Below are 20,207 nucleotides of genomic sequence, written 5' to 3'. Positions count from 1 at the left end.
GTTCCACACAAGAGGAAAAAGCTGGGAAGCTCCACCGCATCCTATGGTGGCTCCTGTCAGGATGATTTCCCCTCACCCCTCGGCCATTCTTCCTGTTTATGTGAAAGTGTGACAAAAGAGACAGGGAAAAAATATGGGTGCAGAGTCTCCTGGCTGGATTCTTCTACAAACCATTTGGGAGGGCTAAGGACTGTGTGGCCTTGGAGCCTCAGCTCCTCCCCTCTAAAAAGGAGAGGCTGGCACTCATTGCACGGATGTTGGAACATTTTAAGCAAGTGCCAGGTGTATGGTTTGACCTGGGGAAGGTGACACCTGTCACACAGGCTTGTTGGGAAGCTTTGTGAAAGTGAAAGGCACACAGGTTCACAGTAAATGTTCACAAAGCTGATGGAAGCATTCACTCCCCTGCATTCTAAGTACAGAGGACAGGTGTGGGTGAAAAGACAGGCTTTCCAAGAGAAACCCTCTGACTTCCTTCTCCCAGGTTTAATATTACCTTGAACATAATTTTTGCTTGTCCTACAGCTGAGTGTTTAAGGCTAGCACAGTTGGGTTGGGGCAACCCCACCACGGTGCAGGTGGCCACCACACTGAAGCCCACAGGTCCCACGTCAGAGGGAAGCTGTATCTCCCTCAGGAGCTACTGGGAAAGAAGCTCAGGATGTGGTACCTGGACAGAGGTACTTCTCTACCTGGCTTAGCTGGGGCCTTGCTCAGTATTCTGCCTCATCAGTGACTAACAACGAGCCAAAAGTGCTATTGAAGCTCAATTAGAGAAGGGGGCAGCTGAAAGGGGACTCCTTTGACAGGAAGAAGGGATGGCTGGGGCAGTTCCAGGAAGTGGGGCTGCAGCTGCTCCTGGGCACTGCTGGCAGTGGCGTGACTGCTCTGGGCATGTGTCAGGAAGCCTCAGGCACCACCAAGAGGAACCCACCCAGGGCCCCTGATTTCCAGATCATTCTGGTGGCTTTCTGCCTAAAAAAGAGGGCAGCCTAGTTATTATCTACCACACACTCTTGCCTCGTTTCCTCCTGTCTTTCCTGTGGAACAGTACTGCTCTTTCCTATGTAGTTCCTTACTCAGGCAAGGAGGTCCCAGGGCCACGGGTTGCTTCCCTAAATCCTCTAAGAGACAGGAAAGGCCCGTGGGAAGGTATCTTTTGAGCAATGCCAGGTGACCTCAGGGCTGCTGAAGGCTGACTCACCCCTTCTTGTATGCTTCTTCCTCCATCCTGGCCTTGGTCTCCTGGCTAAACCCCTCCAGGCAGCTTGGAGTCGGGACAGAAGCAGAGGCCTCACAATCCAGGTCCCCGTTCGTCTTCCCACTAGCAAGAAGAAGGAAGTACAGGGCGTCCTTTCAGGGACAGATGGGACTTCTGAAAACCAAACCATGTCTTTGTTCTGTTCCTGGCCGGAAGTGAGGAAACTCATTCTGGATTGAATTTATTTCAATCTTTCTACCTTAAGATTTTATAAAGGCCTTAGTCCATGAATCCTCCTTGGGCCCCCAGACATCAAGTACTGCACCAGCTTGCCTTTTTCCTCCTGCTCTCTAATCCACTTTTATTCTTATTCCAGGAGAGGCTCTGAGTGGACAGACAGATATTGGGAGCTCCAGGGCACTAAGAGGAGGAAGATGGAGGTGGACCAAACGTTCAGAGTCATCCCATCCCTGTAGTCCATCTTCTGCTTCATTCATGTAAATATCTACCCAGTGCTAAGTCACAGGCACCTTGTAATGTGCTGGGGATACATTAGAAAACAAAAGAAAAGGTCTTTGCCAACACGGAGCACAGCAGGAGAGAATGCCCAAAAAAGGAAAGAAAAAATATGAAATTAATTACAAATTGTGATAACTTTTATGAGAGAAACAAACTCTGTGCAATGACAGAAAATAATGAGGAGAGAATCTGCTTAGATTGAGTGGCCAGAAAAGGCCTCTCAGAGATGGAGTAACTGAAGCACAGACCTGAAAGATGAGAAGTCAGCCACATCTATAGCAGAGGGAAGATCCTCCCAGGTAGAGGATCCAGGATGTGTGAACACCTCGGGATACAAAAGATGTGGAGATGTTTGAGGAACTGAAGAGGAGCAATGAGGTAAGAATTAACTTCTGGACAAGATTTTTGATGCCTGTGAGGTATCCAGGTGGAGATGTCAAGTTGGTAGTTGGATATACCAAAGTGAGTGAGAGAAGAGCTCTAGGCTGGAGATATTCAGAATATAGATGGTATTTAAAGCCAGGGGAATGGATAAGACTGTCTGGGGACATAGTATGAGGAAAATTGAGAAGAGGACCCAGGACCAAGCCACAGGCATCTCTGTCCTTAGTTCAGGTGGAGGAGGAGCCTGTGGAGGAGCTGAGAAGTAGCAGCCACAGAGGTAAGAGGAGAACCCGGAGAGCATGGAGTCCTGGGAGCTGAGAGAGTGTAAGCAGCTCTTTGCAGGAAACTGCCCTCAGCAGGAAGCCCATTTTCTTGTCACTTTAGCAAAGCTATATTGTAATTAACTTTTTTTTTCCTGTGACGATTTTTTTTTTTTGGAATAACATTTTTTACAATGTTGTGTTCGTTTCCGCTGTAGAGCAAAGTGAATCAGCTATACGTATACAAATATCCCCTCCTTTTTGGATTTCCTTCCCATTTAGGTCACCGCAGAGCACTGAGTAGAGTTCCTTGTGCTATACAGTAGGTTCTCATTAGTTATCTATTTTATACATAGTAGTGTATATATGTCAATCTCAATCTCCCAGTTCATCCCACCACCACCCCTTCCCCCCTTGGTGTCCATATGTTTGTTCTCTCAAATAGGTTCATCTGTACCATTTTTCTAGATTCCACATATGTGCATTAATATATGATATTTGTTTTTCTCTTTCGGACTTACTTCACTCTGTATGACAGTCTCTAGGTCCATCCATGTCTCTGAAAATGACACAGTTTTATTCCTTCTTATGGCTGAGTAATGTTCCATCGTATATATGTACCACATCTTCTTTATCCATTCCTCTGTTGATGGACATTTAGGTTGCTTCCATGTCCTGTGTATTGCAAATAGTGCTGCAATGAACACTGGGGTGCATGTATCTTTTGGAATTATGGTTTTCTCTGAGTATATGCCCAGGAGTGGGATTGCTGGGTCATATGGTAGTTCTAGTTTTAGTTTTTTAAGGAACCTCCAGACTGTTCTCCATAGTGGCTGTATCAATTTACATTCTCACCTAGAATGTAGGAGGGTTCCCTTTTCTTCACATCCTCTCCAGCATTTATTGTTTGTAGACTTTTTGATGATGGCCATCCTGTCTGGTCTGAGGTGATACCTCATTGTAGTTTTGATTTGCATTTCCCTAATAATTAGTGATGTCGAGCATCTTTTCATGTGCCTCTTGGCCATCTGTGTGTCTTCTTTGTAGAAATGTCTATTTAGGTCTTCTGCCCATTTTTTGGTTGGGTTGTTTGTTTTTTGATATTGAGCTGCATGAGCTGCTGGTATATTTTGGAGATTAACCCCTTGCCAGTTGCTTCCTTTGCAAATATTTTCTCCCATTCTGAGGACTGTCTTTTCGTCTTGTTTGTAGTTTCCTTTGCTGTGCAAAAGCTTTTAAGTTTCATTAGGTCCCATTTGTTTATTTTTGATTATTTCCCTTACTCTAGGAGGTGGGTCAAAAAAGATCTTGCTGCGATTTATGTCAAAGAGTGTTTTGCCTATGTTTTCCTCTAAGAGTTTTATAGTGTCCAGCCTTACATTTAGGTCTTTAATCCATTTTGAGTTTATTTTTGTGTATGCTGTTAGGGAGTGTTCTAATTTCATTCTTTTACATGTAGCTGTCCAGTTTTCCCAGTGCCACTTATTGAAGGGACTGTCTTTTCTCCATTGTTTATTCTTGCCTCCTTTTTCATTGATTAGGTGACCATAGGTGCATGGGTTTATCTCTGGACTTTCTATCCTGTTCCATTGGTCTATATTTGTTTTTGTGCCAGTAGCATACTGTCTTGATTACTGTAGCTTTGTAGTATAGTCTGAAGTCCAGGAGCCTGATTCCTCCAGCTTCGTTTTTCTTTCTCAAGATTGTTTTCACTATTCGGGGTCTTTTGTGTTTCCATACAAAAGGTAAAATTTTTTGTTTTAATTCTGTGAAAAATATCCTTGGTAATTTGATAGGGATTGCATTGAATCTGTAGATTGCTTTGGGTAGTATAGTCATTTTCACAATATTGATTCTTCCGATCCAAGAACATGGTATATCTCTCCATCTGTTTGTGTCGTCTTTGATTTCTTTCATCAGTAACTTATAGTTTTCTGAGTACAGGTCTCTTACCCCTTTTAAGTCAGGCACCCCCATGCTCTACTCATCTCCAGCTCACGCACACCTTTCAAATCTTTTAATTACATGATACCTTGCCTAACTTGTTGGTTCTTTCCGTAGATCAAAGAGGTAGAAATGAAGAATAAGTAATTAACAGATGACCAGATCTCTTCCCTAGCTTCCCCTTCAGTAATCTCCCAAACAAACCGTGTGACCAAACTGTGTGAACAAGATAACATCTAGAGTGAACGAGCCTACATGCAGTGGGGGGATGGTGACCACTCTGACCCCCATTCCAATGACTAACTGAGATTACTTCCCTCCTTCCCTTTAAAAGTTTCATGGCTGAGCAGAATCTTTGGAGGTGGTTTTTGGGGACACTGAGTCCACCATCTCCCCAGATTGCCAGCATTCTGATTAAAGGCACCGTTCCTTTCTACTATTTGTGAGTAGTGATTTTGTAAGCAGCGCACAGTGGGACCCCCATTTGATAACAAAAGGAGAGTGTGTCAAGGAGGGAGCATTAAGTGTGTCACGCACACACTTTTGAGAGCCTGAGTCAGATAAGTACAGAAAAGGCAACTATTGGATTGGATAACATGGAGGGCAAGAGGAGCTTTGGTTACACAGTAGGAGCAAAGACAGATTGGAACGGACTGAGGGAAGAATGGGAGGTGAGAAAGGGGGAGACGTAGACAGGAATTTGACAAGGACAGGGAATAGAAGACTGTCAGGGGAACAAGTAGCTGAAAAAGTGGGTCAAGGGATGAAAGCACATTTGAATGTGGATAGAAATGATCCAGTAGAGGAGATGAGAGAAAGGGGAGGACCAAAGGAATAAATTCTTTGAAAAAAGAAAGTAGGGACAGACCTTAGAAAGGTGGAGAAACTTCTCCTTGGTCATAACAAAGGGAGGAAGGAAATGAAGATGGTGAGCTGGGAGTTTGGCAAAGGAAGATGAGAGGGATCCTCCTATCTGATAGCTTAAATTTTCTCTATAAAATGGAAGACAAGGTCATCTGCTACAAGTGAGAGGTAGGGAGGTCTAGGAAGGCTTGAAGAGGGAAGAGAAGGTGTAAGAATCATGGGGTGGAGGTGGGGGGACACACGTGCTAGAAGACCACAGTAGGATGGCTGACGGTGCTGGGAGCCCATTTGAGGTATGAAATCATGAGTTTAAAGGAAGTATACTGGTGGCCATGCCTTCTCTATAAATCCTGCAGCTTACCTAGGTGTCTGGAATCCCAATGGGAGTCTTGTCATGGAGGAGCCCTCGAACGAGGCAGAACAGCGAGCAGAGCTTTTCAGCCAGGACTCTGACAGATCACAGCTGCCACCCTCCCCGACCTCTTAGACAGGCTTTATGAGTCTCCTCATTCTCGGCATCAGTCTCCCATGTCTTGGTTTCCCTCAGACCTTGTAAAATTTACATTTCATCAGGCTGGAAACCAAAACCCATTGTGAACAAGAAAGATAATGCTCTAAAAATATCAGCTATTCATAACATTTCTCCTTTTTAAAATTACATTATCCACTCCCTTCCATGCGATCTTTGCCTAATGTGCCGTTTCCTATTTGTCCTAATGACTGGAACAAGAGCAGAAAAACACAGCTACAGCCAAGGGTAGGGAAAGCAATTATTTTATGAAATATGGTAGGGTGTAAAATGTTTACTGTTATTTCCTGACCCTTAGACTGAGCTTATAGTTCCTTAACTATCTTCTCCAACTATCTGGAATTTTCTCCCTATGCATTTTAAAGACTGTTCAAATACCCTTTCCTTTGTGGAACTGTTGCTAATGTTTTCCTCTGTCTCACACCCTCTGGTTAAAGTTGATCTCTCCCTCCCTTTATACCCTCATTGCACCTCTTTTATAGTATAACTTGGAGCTAGGGCACTTTTATGTTTTATACACATGTCCATCCCTCCATATGACTGTGATTGCAGGGAGACAGTCAGTTTGAATGGTGCTTGGTACATAGTAAGTGCCTTTAATTGTTTGCTGAGTTGTATTGACTTCACCGTGGCTCATCTCATCCCTGTCCGTTAATCTTACAAAATGGGCAGGTCCTCTATGTAAATGACTATTGCCTGAGAACTCAGTGCTTGGGTTGAGCTGAAGGAATCCCTATGCATGCCTATAAACGTGGAGCTGAGCACAGCTTGTGCCCACCTAAGGACTTCTGGGCCAGACACTCATGGATCTTGGCATCTATTCCTAGGCCATAATCTTGCATGCTTTCTTTCGGGGATGATTAATTAGAATAAGGCTCATTGTTCTCTCATGTCCACTGGGTCAAAAACATTTGTCATTGTGCTCAGCTCTCAGTAACATGAGGGGCTGTTTTATCGAAATGTGTTGTGTGACCTGCAGATATAGTAGAGTCTATCTTTTCCACATGGTTAACAATATTTGAAAGTGACTCCAATCCTTTCCAATGGACAGATCTTACCTTCTCGGGCTCATCTAGGTCTCTAAGCCACCCCCACTGCCGAGGCTCCCTCAGACAAGCCCAGCCCGGGGGACCTGGGCTACAGTAGCTTCCTTAATCTCTGTTACTCAATCCCAGGTTTCTGGGGTCCACTACTAGTTGATTGAGGGCTAATCCATTCCAGAATACTATCAGCAAAGGGGAGTTCTTTACTGTATATATTTAATGTCATATAAAACCTTTAAGCAATTTATCCTGAGGGCTCCCAAAGTGTAGCAAATGGTTATTTTACAAATTATAGTGAAAATTTGCTCTGTGATACAGCAGTTTAATGGCCCCCCTTATGAAAGCAGCCCTGTGCACCATCCGCATCTACGCTGGCGCTGATCCCTCAGTGAATGGCTCTGTGTACACCCTCTGCTCCCACCCACTCTGCCCTCCACTCCACACCCAGGCAGTCACCAGCTTCTTTCACAATAGCTCACAGGAGCTTTTTCAAAAATTGCTCTTAAATCCACTCTCTTCTCACCAGTCACACTGAGCTTCTTTCTGTTCTTCCAGTTGAGGGTCTATTAAGTGGTTAAGCACATGAATTCTGCTATCTACTAGCTGTGTAACTTCAGGCAAGTGATGATTTCACTGAGTTTCAGTTTCCTCATCTATAAAATAAAGATATTAATAGTATATCTGCCTCATGGTATTATTGTAAGGATTAAATGAGATCATTAATGTAAAGCAATTAGAACAGCATTTGGCAAAAAGTAAGCATGTAATAAATAATAAGTATTGTAAGCATGGGATAAATCATCAGTAGTGTTCCTTGACTACTCCATACTTTCTTGCCTTAGAGCATGGAATGTTGTTAACCTCCTATTCACCTGGTTAACTATATGACCTTCATGTTTCACTTTTAAAGTAAATTCCTAGAGGAAACATTTTCTAAGCCTCTGTCCCCTGACCCCCCATACCAAAACTGGGTTGCGTGATCATTTTCTTGTGTCTTACTCCCTTGGTAACCTGTACTTCCTTCTGATATCACCCATCACATTGTATTACAATAGGCTGTTTCCCATCTGTCTTTCCCATTATACTGCGAGCTCCTTGGGTGCATTCTAGGTGCCTGGCTCTTGGTTATTAATTGTTGAAGGAATGAAAAATGAAAGACTATGAATACATAGCTTTTTCTACTTATGAAACTGTTCTTGAGCCTTGTTCTATTTTAACCTTTAATACTAATTTTAAATATTACTCTCTCTATTTTTCTCTAAATCTACAGGTTCCTAGACCCTTGTTGAGGTGAAGAACAGGTTACTATGAAGTGACCTGCAAGAACAAGGTTCAGAATTCTCTCAAGTCATATTGGGAGTGCGGTCTGCAGTTAGGTATTTGCTTGTGAAGTATCCACAGGCATTATGATCTTCTCATCATCTTTCATGTGCTTAGCCAATTCCCTACCTGCTTAGTCACTGTATGCTTAGGGAAATGTGAGATCATTTAAATACAGCAATCTAGAAAGCAATGCATATTAACACATAATGCATTATTTCTCTTTAACAGTTTGGAAAAGGTGGCTAGAATCAACTGTATTTCTGTTAGAATGGAAGACACGAATTCATTTTCACTCACAGATTGTCTCATTGTCAGCCTCTTGGCAATCGATATTTCCAGTTCCGTAAATTTAGATGAAAATTACTTAGCATCTTTTAGAAATCCAGAGGGGGAAGCTGTTAGTCTGAATCCCTCCTCCTTTGAACATCCCCTCCCCTTTTTGCAGCCATCTTTATAGGCTGGGTATATTCCCAACAGGCAAGTCAACTACAGCATGGGTAATGTATCATGGTGGTCTCTCTGAATAGCCCATAAGAATGAGCAGCAGACAGCTTCTTGCTTGACTTGCCTGAATCCTCACTCTGTCCCTATCTCTCCTGGTTCTAACCCCCTGGAATGGTGCTGCCACCTTTGATCCTCATTCGTTGCCACCCCTGATTCAGGGCTGCTGCCTGCTGTCCCCCATTTTGCACCTCGCCTGCTCCTACCAAGGAGAGTTCAGGTTCTTGATGACCTCCACTGCCTCAGATGGAAGCTCTCAGCAGGCCTGAGCATTCATTCTACAGAGTCCAGGTCCTGCCCCATCATGAGAGTCTGCTGGGGAGAGAGGGGACATGGATTTTCTCCCTTAACCTGCTCTGCAGGTCGACAGTTAGGAATGGAGCCTTGCTGGGAAAAAGGGGTTGGTGTGCCCAAAGGCAGGACTGGAAGGGAGAATTTCAGTGCGCTTCTCACTCAGGGTATCAGATGACCATTTCTGGAGAAATTCAGAGACCATGGACTAGACACTATGACTTTAGGGACTTGGTAAAATTCTGTAGCCTCGGTTACTTCCACGTGGTTGTTAGTTTGTCACCCCTTTACAATGTCCCTGTGGTGATCAAGAAAACAAAGAAACAAAGAAACAGACAAAAGCACCCTACACAACATGAAGAACTTGTTAGCTTTCCCCGGGGTGAGGTGGCAAAGAGAGGAATTGTCTCGCAAACGTCAAGATTAATGGGGGGAGAGTCACTGAATGACAGGTTGGTGGTTGCATATTCTGAGAGGTGAGGAAAACAGGCTGAGTCTGGGGGTGGGGAGCTGGGAGTTTGTCTGTACTAAAAAAGGGGCCCAACACAGACATTCCTTGCCAGGCCAAGCCAAACTATTCTAACATCAATGAAAAATGAAGGACTAAAGCTGTCTCAAGGCAAGGAAGAAGGAAGAATAGAGGTGTATGTTTTACCAAATGAGGAGAGACACGTGGGGAAAGTTCTGAGAGGTGGCAGCTGTGATCCAGATGTTTTCCAGCAAGCAAATGAAAGAACTGGAAAAGCAAGTTATAAACTCCTCTGAGTATGTAGAAATAGCCTGCCTTGCTTTGGCTGAGGATAAAAAGACTCGCAAATTGCATAGGTGCCTAGAAGAGGTAAGCATAGCAGACACTGTTTGTTGCAAATTCAATACTCACTCTCCCTCCTACTTCCTAAAAGCAACGTGATTTTGCTCATGAATTTACAAAATGGAGCCATTTTGATCAATGGGAAGCTGACACGCTCTTCCCATCTCTAGGGCATAGTTTAAGCCCATGATGACAATCTCATTCCTAAAGCCTGTGATTGGTTTAGAAAGGGAGCGTGTTCCAAATTTGCTAACAAGATAAGAAGGAAGACTGAAAAAAGATTTCTGAGTTCATTCCTAAGAAAGAAACATGGAAAGAGATGGTTCCTTTCTTCCTGTAGATGTTGTCATGTCTGGATGAAATACCTGTAAGTAGTAGCCATTTGCCACAAACCTGCTGATGAAGTCAACACACAAAGTGGGCAGAGAAAAGGAAATTGTAGAGGTTGAGCTGGGGCCTTGCTGTACCACATCTGGAAAAGCCTCATCTGTGGACCTACTATTTAAATCCCTTTGAGCTGGGGCTTTCTTGTATCTGTAGCCCAAAGGATCCCATTGAATAAAGAAGGCTTCTGCCCCTCTGGGCTCTTCTGGGACGGAGGCACACTTGGACTCAGCTGCAGCATCTTCCTGGTCCAGGAATTTTGCAAACTGGGTCTGAAATCTTTGTGGGTCTCAGAGTCCCATTCATTTCCCCTAGAACTTAATTTGCTTTCCATCGCATTTGGGGAGTGAGGTTGGGAGGAAAGGTGAGTTGGGGAAATTTCCTCAGAGATCCCCAAAGTTAAGAGGAAAAGGGACATACTTACTTTTCCAAAAGTGCAGGCAGTGCTGAGGGGACAGGTGGGTTGCCTTTCCCATTGGGTGATTCTGACTGAATGGAAAACAGGAGACAGAGAATTGAGGATCAGCTAGGAAGGAAGAAGCCCGGGCCGACAGGTTTCCAATGATGCTGGGGAAGAGTTGCTGCTGCTCTTCTTTCCTCTTCCCCCTCCCCAAGCTTTCTAATCTGCATCTGAGCTCAGGCACTGGCCCTTCCTCAGGCCTTCTCTGCCCTCCTTTCCTGGGTGTTCTTTCCCTCTGGGGCACAGACAATGTGCACATTTTCCTTCTCCTTTCCAAGTTTTCTTGAATAAGGGAAAGAGTTTACATATTGAGGCTCCATTCTGGAGGGGAGCCATCAGTTTCTCTCTATTCCCTGTTTACTTACTTGGACTAAATACCAGGGAGGCTCCTACCAAATGCAGGTCCCAAGGCTCCTGGGATGGATTCACACAAGCCCATCACTGCCCTCGAGATACAGTTCCAAGCACAACTCTCAGGAGATCCCTGCCGTTACTAAAAGCTCAAGGCATCAGAAATTTCTTTATAATAAATTCCCCAGGAATACCACATTGTTTTGCTGCAATGGATTCGGTTTAAACAATGGCTTTCAACTCTGCCTGCATGTTAGAATCGCCTGGGGGATATTTTCTTAAAGTACTGATCCAATCCACAATCTTGGGTTGGGGCCTAGGCATTGAATGTTTTAGAAGTACCCTATGTGATTTTAATGGATAGCCCTGATTGCTAACCCCTAGTCTAAAGGAATGTATATATTTGGAAGCCACATTATACATTTAGTATAGAATGGGAAATAGTCCCTGTTAAAACCACTAACTAGCTCTCCTAAGAGTTTTAGGTAGGTTTAACCAGATTTACAAAGTTCTGGAATCTAGAAAATATTTTGTTTATAGGAATAGTCTTTGTTTTAAAAAAAAATTGAAGCAGATTTTTTTTTTCTGATTATAAGTAATACATTCTTACTCTAGAAATATAGCGGCATCAAGAAAATTAAAATCACCTGTGATTTTACCATTGCCCAGAGATAACCATTATTAGTAGTTTTACTTACATTCTTTCAGAATTTTCTGTTTACACACAGAAAAACACTCTTTCTTAAACTGCAAAACACAGTTACGCAGTATATACTGGGGTTTTGCTTTTTGTTAATAATAAATTATGGACTTTTTTCATGTCGATAAATAAAGTTTTATATTTGAATCATATATTTAGCAGCTGCATAGAAACCCCTTATTGAGCTTTTCCTAATTTATTAAACCAATCTCTTATTAATGGGAATTCTGCTTATTTCCAATTTTTCAATGTTGTAAACAATGCTGCAATGAATCAAAGCAGGGTAACATTGGGTTTAAGAACTCAGGCTCTGGAATCAGAGGGCCTAGGGTTCAAAGCTCAGCTTACCAAGTACTCCATAATGCAATCTTCAGCTGCTTAAACCCACTGCAGAGTGGAGGGTTCTGGTTTAAGCATGAAAAGACATACGCTTTGCAAGGAACACTCTCTGAGCTGCCAGCACCTTGCTCAAGGACACTGAGTCTTCTCAGGGCAGTATAAGACCTGGGGCCTGGTCTGTACTGAGGCTTCTGAACCCATAGCCCAGAATCTGTGCTTGGAATTTCCTCTCCTTGTTGACCCTACCCCATCCAGGTCACCCCCACAGTTGTGAGCCTGAGGCCCAGGAGGCAAGCATTATCATACTCACCAGGGCTGGTAAGGAGGGGATGGGAGATGAGCTGGGTGACGGGCCAGGCAGGTTCAGGATATTAAACTTGGGCACCACGGCAACGCTGACCCTCCGGCGGGGCATGTTCTGTGGGAAGAGAAGGGATCAGGCCCACTGTCATGGAGGGGGCAGCACCCAAAATTCAGAAAGGCCTGGGAAATGCCTACTAATTCCAAATGCTGTGTTCAATGGATATCCTGGTTTTAGGGTAGTGATGGTGCTGGGGGTTGGTGTAGAGAGAGTAGCCAAAATTAACAAATTTTTTTTATTAGTGATGAGTGATTTCTCAACATGTTCTGATTTTAATTTCTCAGATCCTGAAGAGATGGAACAGAAATGACGCCCAGTCATTGGACAGTGTATGAAACCCTGGATAGTGTATGAAAATGATCTATGGCAATACCAAAGTTTGTGCATCATTTCATGTTCATTAGAAATGGTGCAGTACTGGAAGCCACGAGCAAGGGAAGGTTGGAGGATGAGCTAGCAAGGTTCGGAAGCTGAATGAGAGACTCTGTCCAGAGGTTCTTTTGCACCTGTGGATCCAAGAATGACTGATTTCCTGGCTGACTGTGGAAACTTCTGTCTTTCTTTCCCCAGTATTCCTTGAACATGCATACCTTTCCCAGCGAGAGGGACATGGACCGTGCTGTGCGAGGGACCCCATCTTCTGCAGCAGGAGGGAACAGAGAAGAACCCAGGTTAGTTCTCAGAGTAGGCTCCAGCAGGAAGCAGATAGCAGAAACTAAGCCAAGGTATCTATGGGCCAGAACTGACCCTCAAGGGATGTCCCAAGGGCCTAGGTGCAGAGGTCACTGAATTTGACACTTGACCTTTTGAAACAATCATCTGCAGAGTGGGTTTTTTTTGGGACACAGCCTTCATCCTAACTCCTCTGGGCACTATGAGAATCCCTAGTCTTGTACCTCTGGTCTCCACCTCATACCACCACACGGTCTCTGGGTTATGCCGTGGAGAGTATGTGAAGATTCCTCGTAGCAATACCAGGGCTTATTGGGTCATTTCTTGCTCATTCAAGGAAGGTACATTCACAGAAATTATGAGCAAGGAAGGTGTGGTGTCAATAAAAAATGGAAACGTGTTGACAACAGTAATTTCAATATGTCATCTACAAAATAATTCAGAACAAAAGAAACTAGCACCCCTGGGTTTTCTTCTCCTTAGTACATATATTAAGTGATATGGAAAATATGTAAAATTCATGTAAAATATTTAGCACCACACCTGGATAATACTACCACTAGAAAACACCAGCATGCGTAGAGAAAGGTTTTTGACAGCTCAATTCAGTTTGATTCAGTTTGACCAGTACCATCTAGTCTGTATAGCTGTCTATTCCTCATATTCATGTACTTTAGGTGTTTCTCTTGAAAAGCACATAACTAACACTTTTTCTTAATCTAATCTGAGGTTTTCTATTAACCAACAAGTCTAAGTTGTTTATATTTCTTGTGATTGATATATTTCTACCATCTCATTTTGTAGTTTATGTTTCCTTCATTAATTGAATTTTTTCTAACCTTCCCTCCCCCCCAAATTGGTTTGGAATTTATATATTTTAGTTGTAATCTTTAGTGTGCCCCCTTAAACTTTTAACATGTTACATGACATTAGATTTTAAATGAATCAAGATCTCTATCCTTTTCCTGAATCAACCTTAAAAAAAGATCACTCCTTTGAACTTAAATTATATTGTTTTTCAGTATTTTTTAAATTAATTAATTAATTAAATTTTGTTTTTGGCTGCCTTGGGTCTTCGTTGCTGCGCATGGGCTTTCTCTAGTAGCGGCGAGTGGGGGGCCATTCTTCATTGCGGTGAGTGGGCTTCTCATTGCGGTGGCTTCTCTTGTCGCGGAGCATGGGCTCTAGGTGCACGGGCTTCAGTAGCTGTGGCATACGGACTCAGTAGTTGTGGCACATGGGCTCAGTAGTTGTGGCTCACGGGCTCTAGAGCACAGGCTCAGTAGTTGTGGCGCACAGGCTTAGTTACTCCGCAGCATGTGGGATCTTCCCCGACCAGGGCTCATACCCATGTCCCCTGCATTGGCAGGCGGATTCTTAACCACTGTGCCACAAGGGAAGTCCCTGTTTTTCAGTATTTTTATTTTACTTTGTTTTTGAAATCCCAAATTATGATGATTGTTGTTTTACACAGTGAATGCTTATTTAGATTTACCCACATGTTTACAAATGTCTTTGATCACCATCCCTTCTTGCTTCTGACTTTCTTTTGATCTCAATTTTATTTTTCCCTAAGCACATCCTTTAGTTGTTCTTTTAGCAAGGATCTGTGAGAGGTAAACTTTCTCAGTTGTTGCCATAAAATGTTTTTACAAAGCCCTCAAGCTTGTATGATAATTTAGTTGGTAGTATTATCTCCAGGTTGACAGTTATTTTCTCTCAGCTCTTTGGACAATACTTCATTGTCTCCTGGTCCTATTATTGGTCTTGGAAATTGCCATTCCTTTGTGAATAATCCGTCTTCTCTCTGGTTATTTTTAAGAACTGCACTGTGTCCTTGGGGTTCTAAAGTTTCTCTCTGATGTGTTTTTATTTCTTTTGCTTGGGAGTCTCTGTACTTCCTAAATGCAAGGATTCATGTCTTTCTTTAGTTCTGGAAAATTCTCAGATCCTGGGAAATTCCTTTGAATATTTTCTCTCCCTTATTCTCTCATTATGGATCTCCTAATAAAAGTATTTCGAAGTTTCTCATTCTATATCCCGTACCACATTTCTTTCATATTTAAATTAATTTATCCCTCTGAACTGAATTTTGGGTGACTTCTTCAAATCTGTCTTCTAGTTGACAAATTTTTTCCTCAGCTGTTCCTAATCTGATGTAAATGTTGTACCAATCAGGATAAGCTAGGCTATGCTACAATAATAAACAACCCCAAAGCCTTAGTGGGTTATAACAACTAAGATTTATTTCTTGCTTTTGCTACGTGTCCATTTGCTTATGAGTTGGCAGCAGGCTCTGCTCTGCATCCCCTCACTCAAGACTCAGGCTGATGGAGCTTCTACTATTTTGGAGCAGTGATGGCTGTCATGTCTGGAGAAAGAAACATAAGGCAAATGGCACACTAGTTCTTACGGACCTCAGCTCAAATGCGACACATGTCCCTCCACTGACATTTAATGCCAAATCACATGGCCTCACCTAACTTCAAGGGGATGGAGAAGAAGTGTGCCCATCTGAATGGGCACATTCAGGAGGAGGAGATCTGAATATTGAGGAATAGCTTCAATTCTAATAACTACCACTCCTAAACAACTGAGTTTTTCATTTCCATGCCTCTATTCCTCATTTCTAGGATTCTATTTTATTCTTTTTTTTGATGGTTGTACTCTTCTATTCTCATATTTCTGATTTGTTCTTTTATGCCTTTAATAATTTTACCCATATCTTTAAAAAATGTATCAGATTGTTTTATTATCTGCTATCTTTAGCATATAATCCTGTGGTTTGGGTGTCTGATGATTCTTGCTTGTGGTAGATTGTTTTCCTATTTTATAATTCTATATTGTAAACTCATCTTCTGTGAAGCTTTACTTAGAGGATCCTGTGTCTCCTGGGCGCAGGGTGTGTCTCTCCAGAGCGACTTATGTTTGTTTCCGCGGTGTTCCTAGCAGCACCATTGTGATGTTCTTTTCAGAATCTCTGCATATTGCATCATCACTTTTGTTATGGCATGTACTTTGTGGGCATGCACTTTTCCTATGAGGAAGGAGAAAGTGTTTTTTTCTTACTAGAGCCCAGGGTGAAACAGACAAACTTCCTTGATTTGTTCCATTGTGAGTTGGTGAGTATTCCACAGACGCAGTCCTTGGAAAGTCTTAACTTTCTATGGGAGGCTCAGAGTCAACTCTCTGCCTTGGGTGTCCGAGGCCTCATCTCAGATTGCATGTGAGTGCAAAAGCCCAGAGCCCAGATAGCTGAGGCTGACTCTTATCCTCAAGGAAAGCTGCAGGGTCAGCTTGGTTTCAGTTCTCTTTTCTTTTCTTGTATCTGAGTATTTCAATTTCTTTTCTTGTGGAGTCAGCTATTCTTTTAGACTAATGTTTGCTTCACTTTATCCAGCAGACATTTCTAAGTATTTGTAGTCAAAGGATTTTCAAGTTTTCCTGTCAGCCAAAACAGCAGAACCAGAAAATATTCTTTGTGTATGAAGAGTTCATACAGTTAATAAAATACCAATGTCACAAGTGGGCAAAGAATTAGAGAATTTACGCAAGTAGAAATACAAATGCCCAAGAAACATTTGAAAAGGTCAAGAAATACAAATTAAAACTATGGGAAGAGATACGACATTGGCCCATCAAAGTCAAAAATATTTTCAAAAAGAAAAGCCAAGAATGTCCACGGCACAATGAATTGAGCATCACCGTTACCCATTAAATGGAAATATCAATGGGTTATTTGGAAATAATTTGCTTTAAGAGCCTTATATGACATATATACACTAATATGTATAAAATAGATAACTAATAAGAACCTGCTGTATAAAGAAAAAAAAAGATTAGTGACATAAACTCTGAATCTGTCTGTCATCAGAATTCCCCGTTAAAATGCAAATCCACCTGATAGAGGGAATGATTGTTCTTTATTAATCACAGAAAACTGAGCATATATTAGTTTGTCACCATTAAATATAGAGAGCAAATATACAAGGAATTGAACACAAAACTGGGGCATTTTTTACAGTAGAACGGACAAAGGTAAGATTTCAGGGATATATTTCAGTCAAGGGACAGCATGAGGGTCTCTAAGTGGGAAAAGATGCCTTGAGAACAAACCTCACTTGTTTCCCATTTTTTAAAGGTAAACCTGGAGTACTATGACTAGAGAGAATCTATGAGATATTTATATTGACTCTTGATTAATTTCTTCTAAAAGCTAGGCATTGCAATGACACTACTTTATTGATGATTCTGTTCACAACTCCTGTCAACTGAAGTTTGTGTTTTTTTCCCTCTCTGGATATTTGGTAAAACTGACTTTTCCCCTAAAGCTCCCCAGTGACTATTCAATTCTCTGTTTCAGTTTGTTTAATAAAGATCTTATTTATACAGAAAAAAAAAGAGCCTTCTACATATTCCTTTCCCCTGAGCTAGTATTTACACTTCTGGAAATCTACCTTAAGGAAATAATCCAAAATGCAGGCAATCAGCATGTTTCATATTCAGAAAAAAAAAATAGATTTTTTTTTCTTCTGAATGTGTATCATCTTTCTTGAAATCAGAGATTTTTTTTTTCACTGTAGTCTTCAGGCACAGACAAAGACTGCATATACGACAAAGAAGTCATATAAAAGCTTAAAGAACAACCACCATCAGGGAATGGTCACAGAGTATCTGATGGGCACATCTGGCCCCTCTGCACCAGCCCAAGCTGAGGTGTAGCTTGGAAAAACAGTGGAGTGGGAACAGATGTGTGAAAACTACCCATTCACCGTTCAACACTCCACTACCGGCTCCCATCTGATTGTAAGCACTTTCTCAGGCCCCCAGACTGAACCGTGGGACTCTGCCATGTGCGCCCATAAAATCTGCTTACATCTATCACAGCACTGCTTACACTGCCTTGCCCTCACCACAGGCTGGGAACTCCTCTGGGTCGGGGGCTGGGTACACTTCACCTCTGTATTCCAGTATCACGTGGGCACACCGGAGATGCTCAATAAACACCTGTAGAATGAATGGATGAGACTCACAGGCAACTGTGCTCTTTCCATAAATCATGGGTAAGGTGGTTCACAGGAGACCCTGCACCTTGCAGGACAATACTGTAAGAGTGCACGTGTTAGGATTTCTTTGGTGGTAGCTTCTCCAACTTCCAACACTGACAGAGAGAGATTTCTTAGAGGCCCAGATGCATGTGGGTCAGGAGCCTTGCTGCCAAGACCAAAGCAGACGGTCTGGAGCATGTGTACGCTGCCTTTGGACCCTGGGAAGCGTCACTGATATTCCCCAGGAAACTTGTGAAACCTCCTGTTTATAAAGGTTTCTCCATCTGTTATACTTTGTGTACTTTCCCTCCTTCTGCTCTTGGTAACACGGATGTTTGCATTCCAACAGGGATTCCTGTTGCTAAAAGGTCTGTCTTCTCCTGCTAACACCACACCTCATCAGCCAGAGCCCAAACCCTGGCAAGCTCCCAAGGAGAGATACTGGTCCACAGCACCGTCCTCCTCCTCCTGGACTGCGGCAGAGCCTCCTAACGCGTCTCTCCATCCCTCAATGTCCACACTCTCCTAATGCCTCGTCCACTCTGAAGTCAGCAATCTTCTAAAAATAAAATCTGACTATGTCAGCTGGTGTAAACCCACCGGTGTCTCCTCACTGCCTGGAGGACAAAGACCCAGATTGTTCACAGGGCTTGGCATGTGGCCCTGGTCTAACAAGTCTTACCTTCAACATGTCATTGTCACGCTCCAACACCCCAAACCACAGCAGACTGTTTGTTTCATAGTCTTCTCAGCCCAACCTCCACGCCTTTGTACATGCTATTTCCTCCACTTGGGGTGTATTTCCCCCTTTAGCCTGGAGAACTCCTACTTTTACTTTAAAACACTGCAACTCTCCTACTGTATAGCACAGGGAACTATATTCAATAGTCTGTGACACAATGTTCACTGCAGCACTATTTACAATAGCCAGGACATGGAAGCAACCTAAATGTCCATCGACAGATGAATAGATGAAGAAGATGTGGCACATATATACAATGGAATATTACTCGGCCATAAAAGGGAACGAAATTGAGTTATTTGTAGTGAGGTGGATGGACCTAGAGTCTGTCATACCGAGTGAGCTAAGTCAGAAAGAGAAAAACAAATACCGTATGCTAACACATATATATGGAATCTAAAAAAAAACCAACAAAAACAGGTCAGGAAGAACCTAGGGGCAGGACAGGAATAAAGACGCAGACGTAGAGAATGGACTTGAGGACACGGGTAGGGGGAAGCGTAAGCTGGGAAGAAGTGAGAGAGTGGCATGGACATATATACACTACCAAATGTAAAACCGGTAGCTAGTGGGAAGCAGCTGCATAGCACAGGGAGATCAGCTTGGTGCTTTGTGACCACCTAGAGGGGTGGGATAGGGAAGGTGGGAAGGAGACGCAAGAGGGAAGAGATATGGGGATATATGTATATGTATAGCTGATTCACTTTGTTATAAAGCAGAAACTAACACACCATTGTAAAGCAATTATACTCCAATAAAGATGTTAAAAAAATTATAAATAAATAAATAACAATGATATTCTCCTGAAAAAAAAAAGTCTGTGATAGACCATAACAGAAAAGAAAATGAAAAGGAATGTATATATATGTATAACTGAGTCACTTTGCTGTACAGCAGTAATTAACACAACATTGTAAATCAACTATACTTCAATAAAAAACAAAACGAAACAAAACAAAACCACAGCAACTCAATATCAAGTGGAACCAGATGGCCCTTCCTCTGTGCTTCTATAGCAATCTGTATAGAACTTCTTTTAAAAAGAGTATTTCTTTAAAACATTTGTCTTGCCCACGAGTCTAAAAGTTATCTCAGCAGTATTTCCTTTACCCAGGTTCTCACTCCACCCCTCTGCCCAGACTCCATCTCTCACCTGCATTACTATAATAGTCGCTTTGTGGGTTTCCCTGTCTCTGGCTTTACCCCAGTAATGTAATTGCCACATCACTGCCAGAGGGAATCTTCTAAACTATATATGATCATGTCATTTCCCTGATTAAAATCTTTGGTTGGATCCCTAATGCTTTCCAGAATAAAGTGCAATTTCCTTAGCATGTGCTGCCCAAAGTGGGGACCCCAAAGCACAAAGGTTGTAAGGTTTGGGGTGTGCCACTCTCACAAAGGAGGTTGAATTCTTGCAGCCTATGGGCTTTGCATTAGTGATCAGTTTCTCTGGTTACTTTTATTAGGAGTTGCTTGG

The 20,207-nt window shown here is 42.5% G+C and overlaps 1 protein-coding gene across 11 annotated transcripts in view; it reads right to left on the bottom strand.

Moving 5' to 3' along the window:
- The window catches only part of IRAG1 (inositol 1,4,5-triphosphate receptor associated 1), a 176,978-nt gene that overhangs the window by 8,414 nt on the left and 148,357 nt on the right, over nt 1-20,207 (bottom strand). For 9 of the 11 annotated variants that reach the window (XM_060303505.1, XM_070046143.1, XM_060303504.1 and 6 more), the window contains 4 exons: nt 12,856-12,905; nt 12,215-12,322; nt 10,479-10,543; nt 1,205-1,324 (listed from right to left, as the gene is read on the bottom strand). In XM_060303505.1, the coding sequence (XP_060159488.1) occupies nt 1,205-1,324; nt 10,479-10,543; nt 12,215-12,322; nt 12,856-12,905 (343 nt within the window). Of the gene's footprint in view, nt 1-1,204; nt 1,325-7,267; nt 7,398-10,478; nt 10,544-12,214; nt 12,323-12,855; nt 12,906-20,207 lie in introns of those variants that run through there. The other 2 variants (XR_004034096.2, XM_030831379.2) reach the window with 2 other exon arrangements.

The sequence above is a fragment of the Globicephala melas genome, chromosome 8, assembly GCF_963455315.2.
Source record: "Globicephala melas chromosome 8, mGloMel1.2, whole genome shotgun sequence".
In the NCBI taxonomy this organism is placed as follows: Eukaryota; Metazoa; Chordata; class Mammalia; order Artiodactyla; family Delphinidae; genus Globicephala; species Globicephala melas.
Note: the sequence above shows the minus strand (reverse complement) of the source record. Positions and strands in the feature narration are given on the sequence as shown.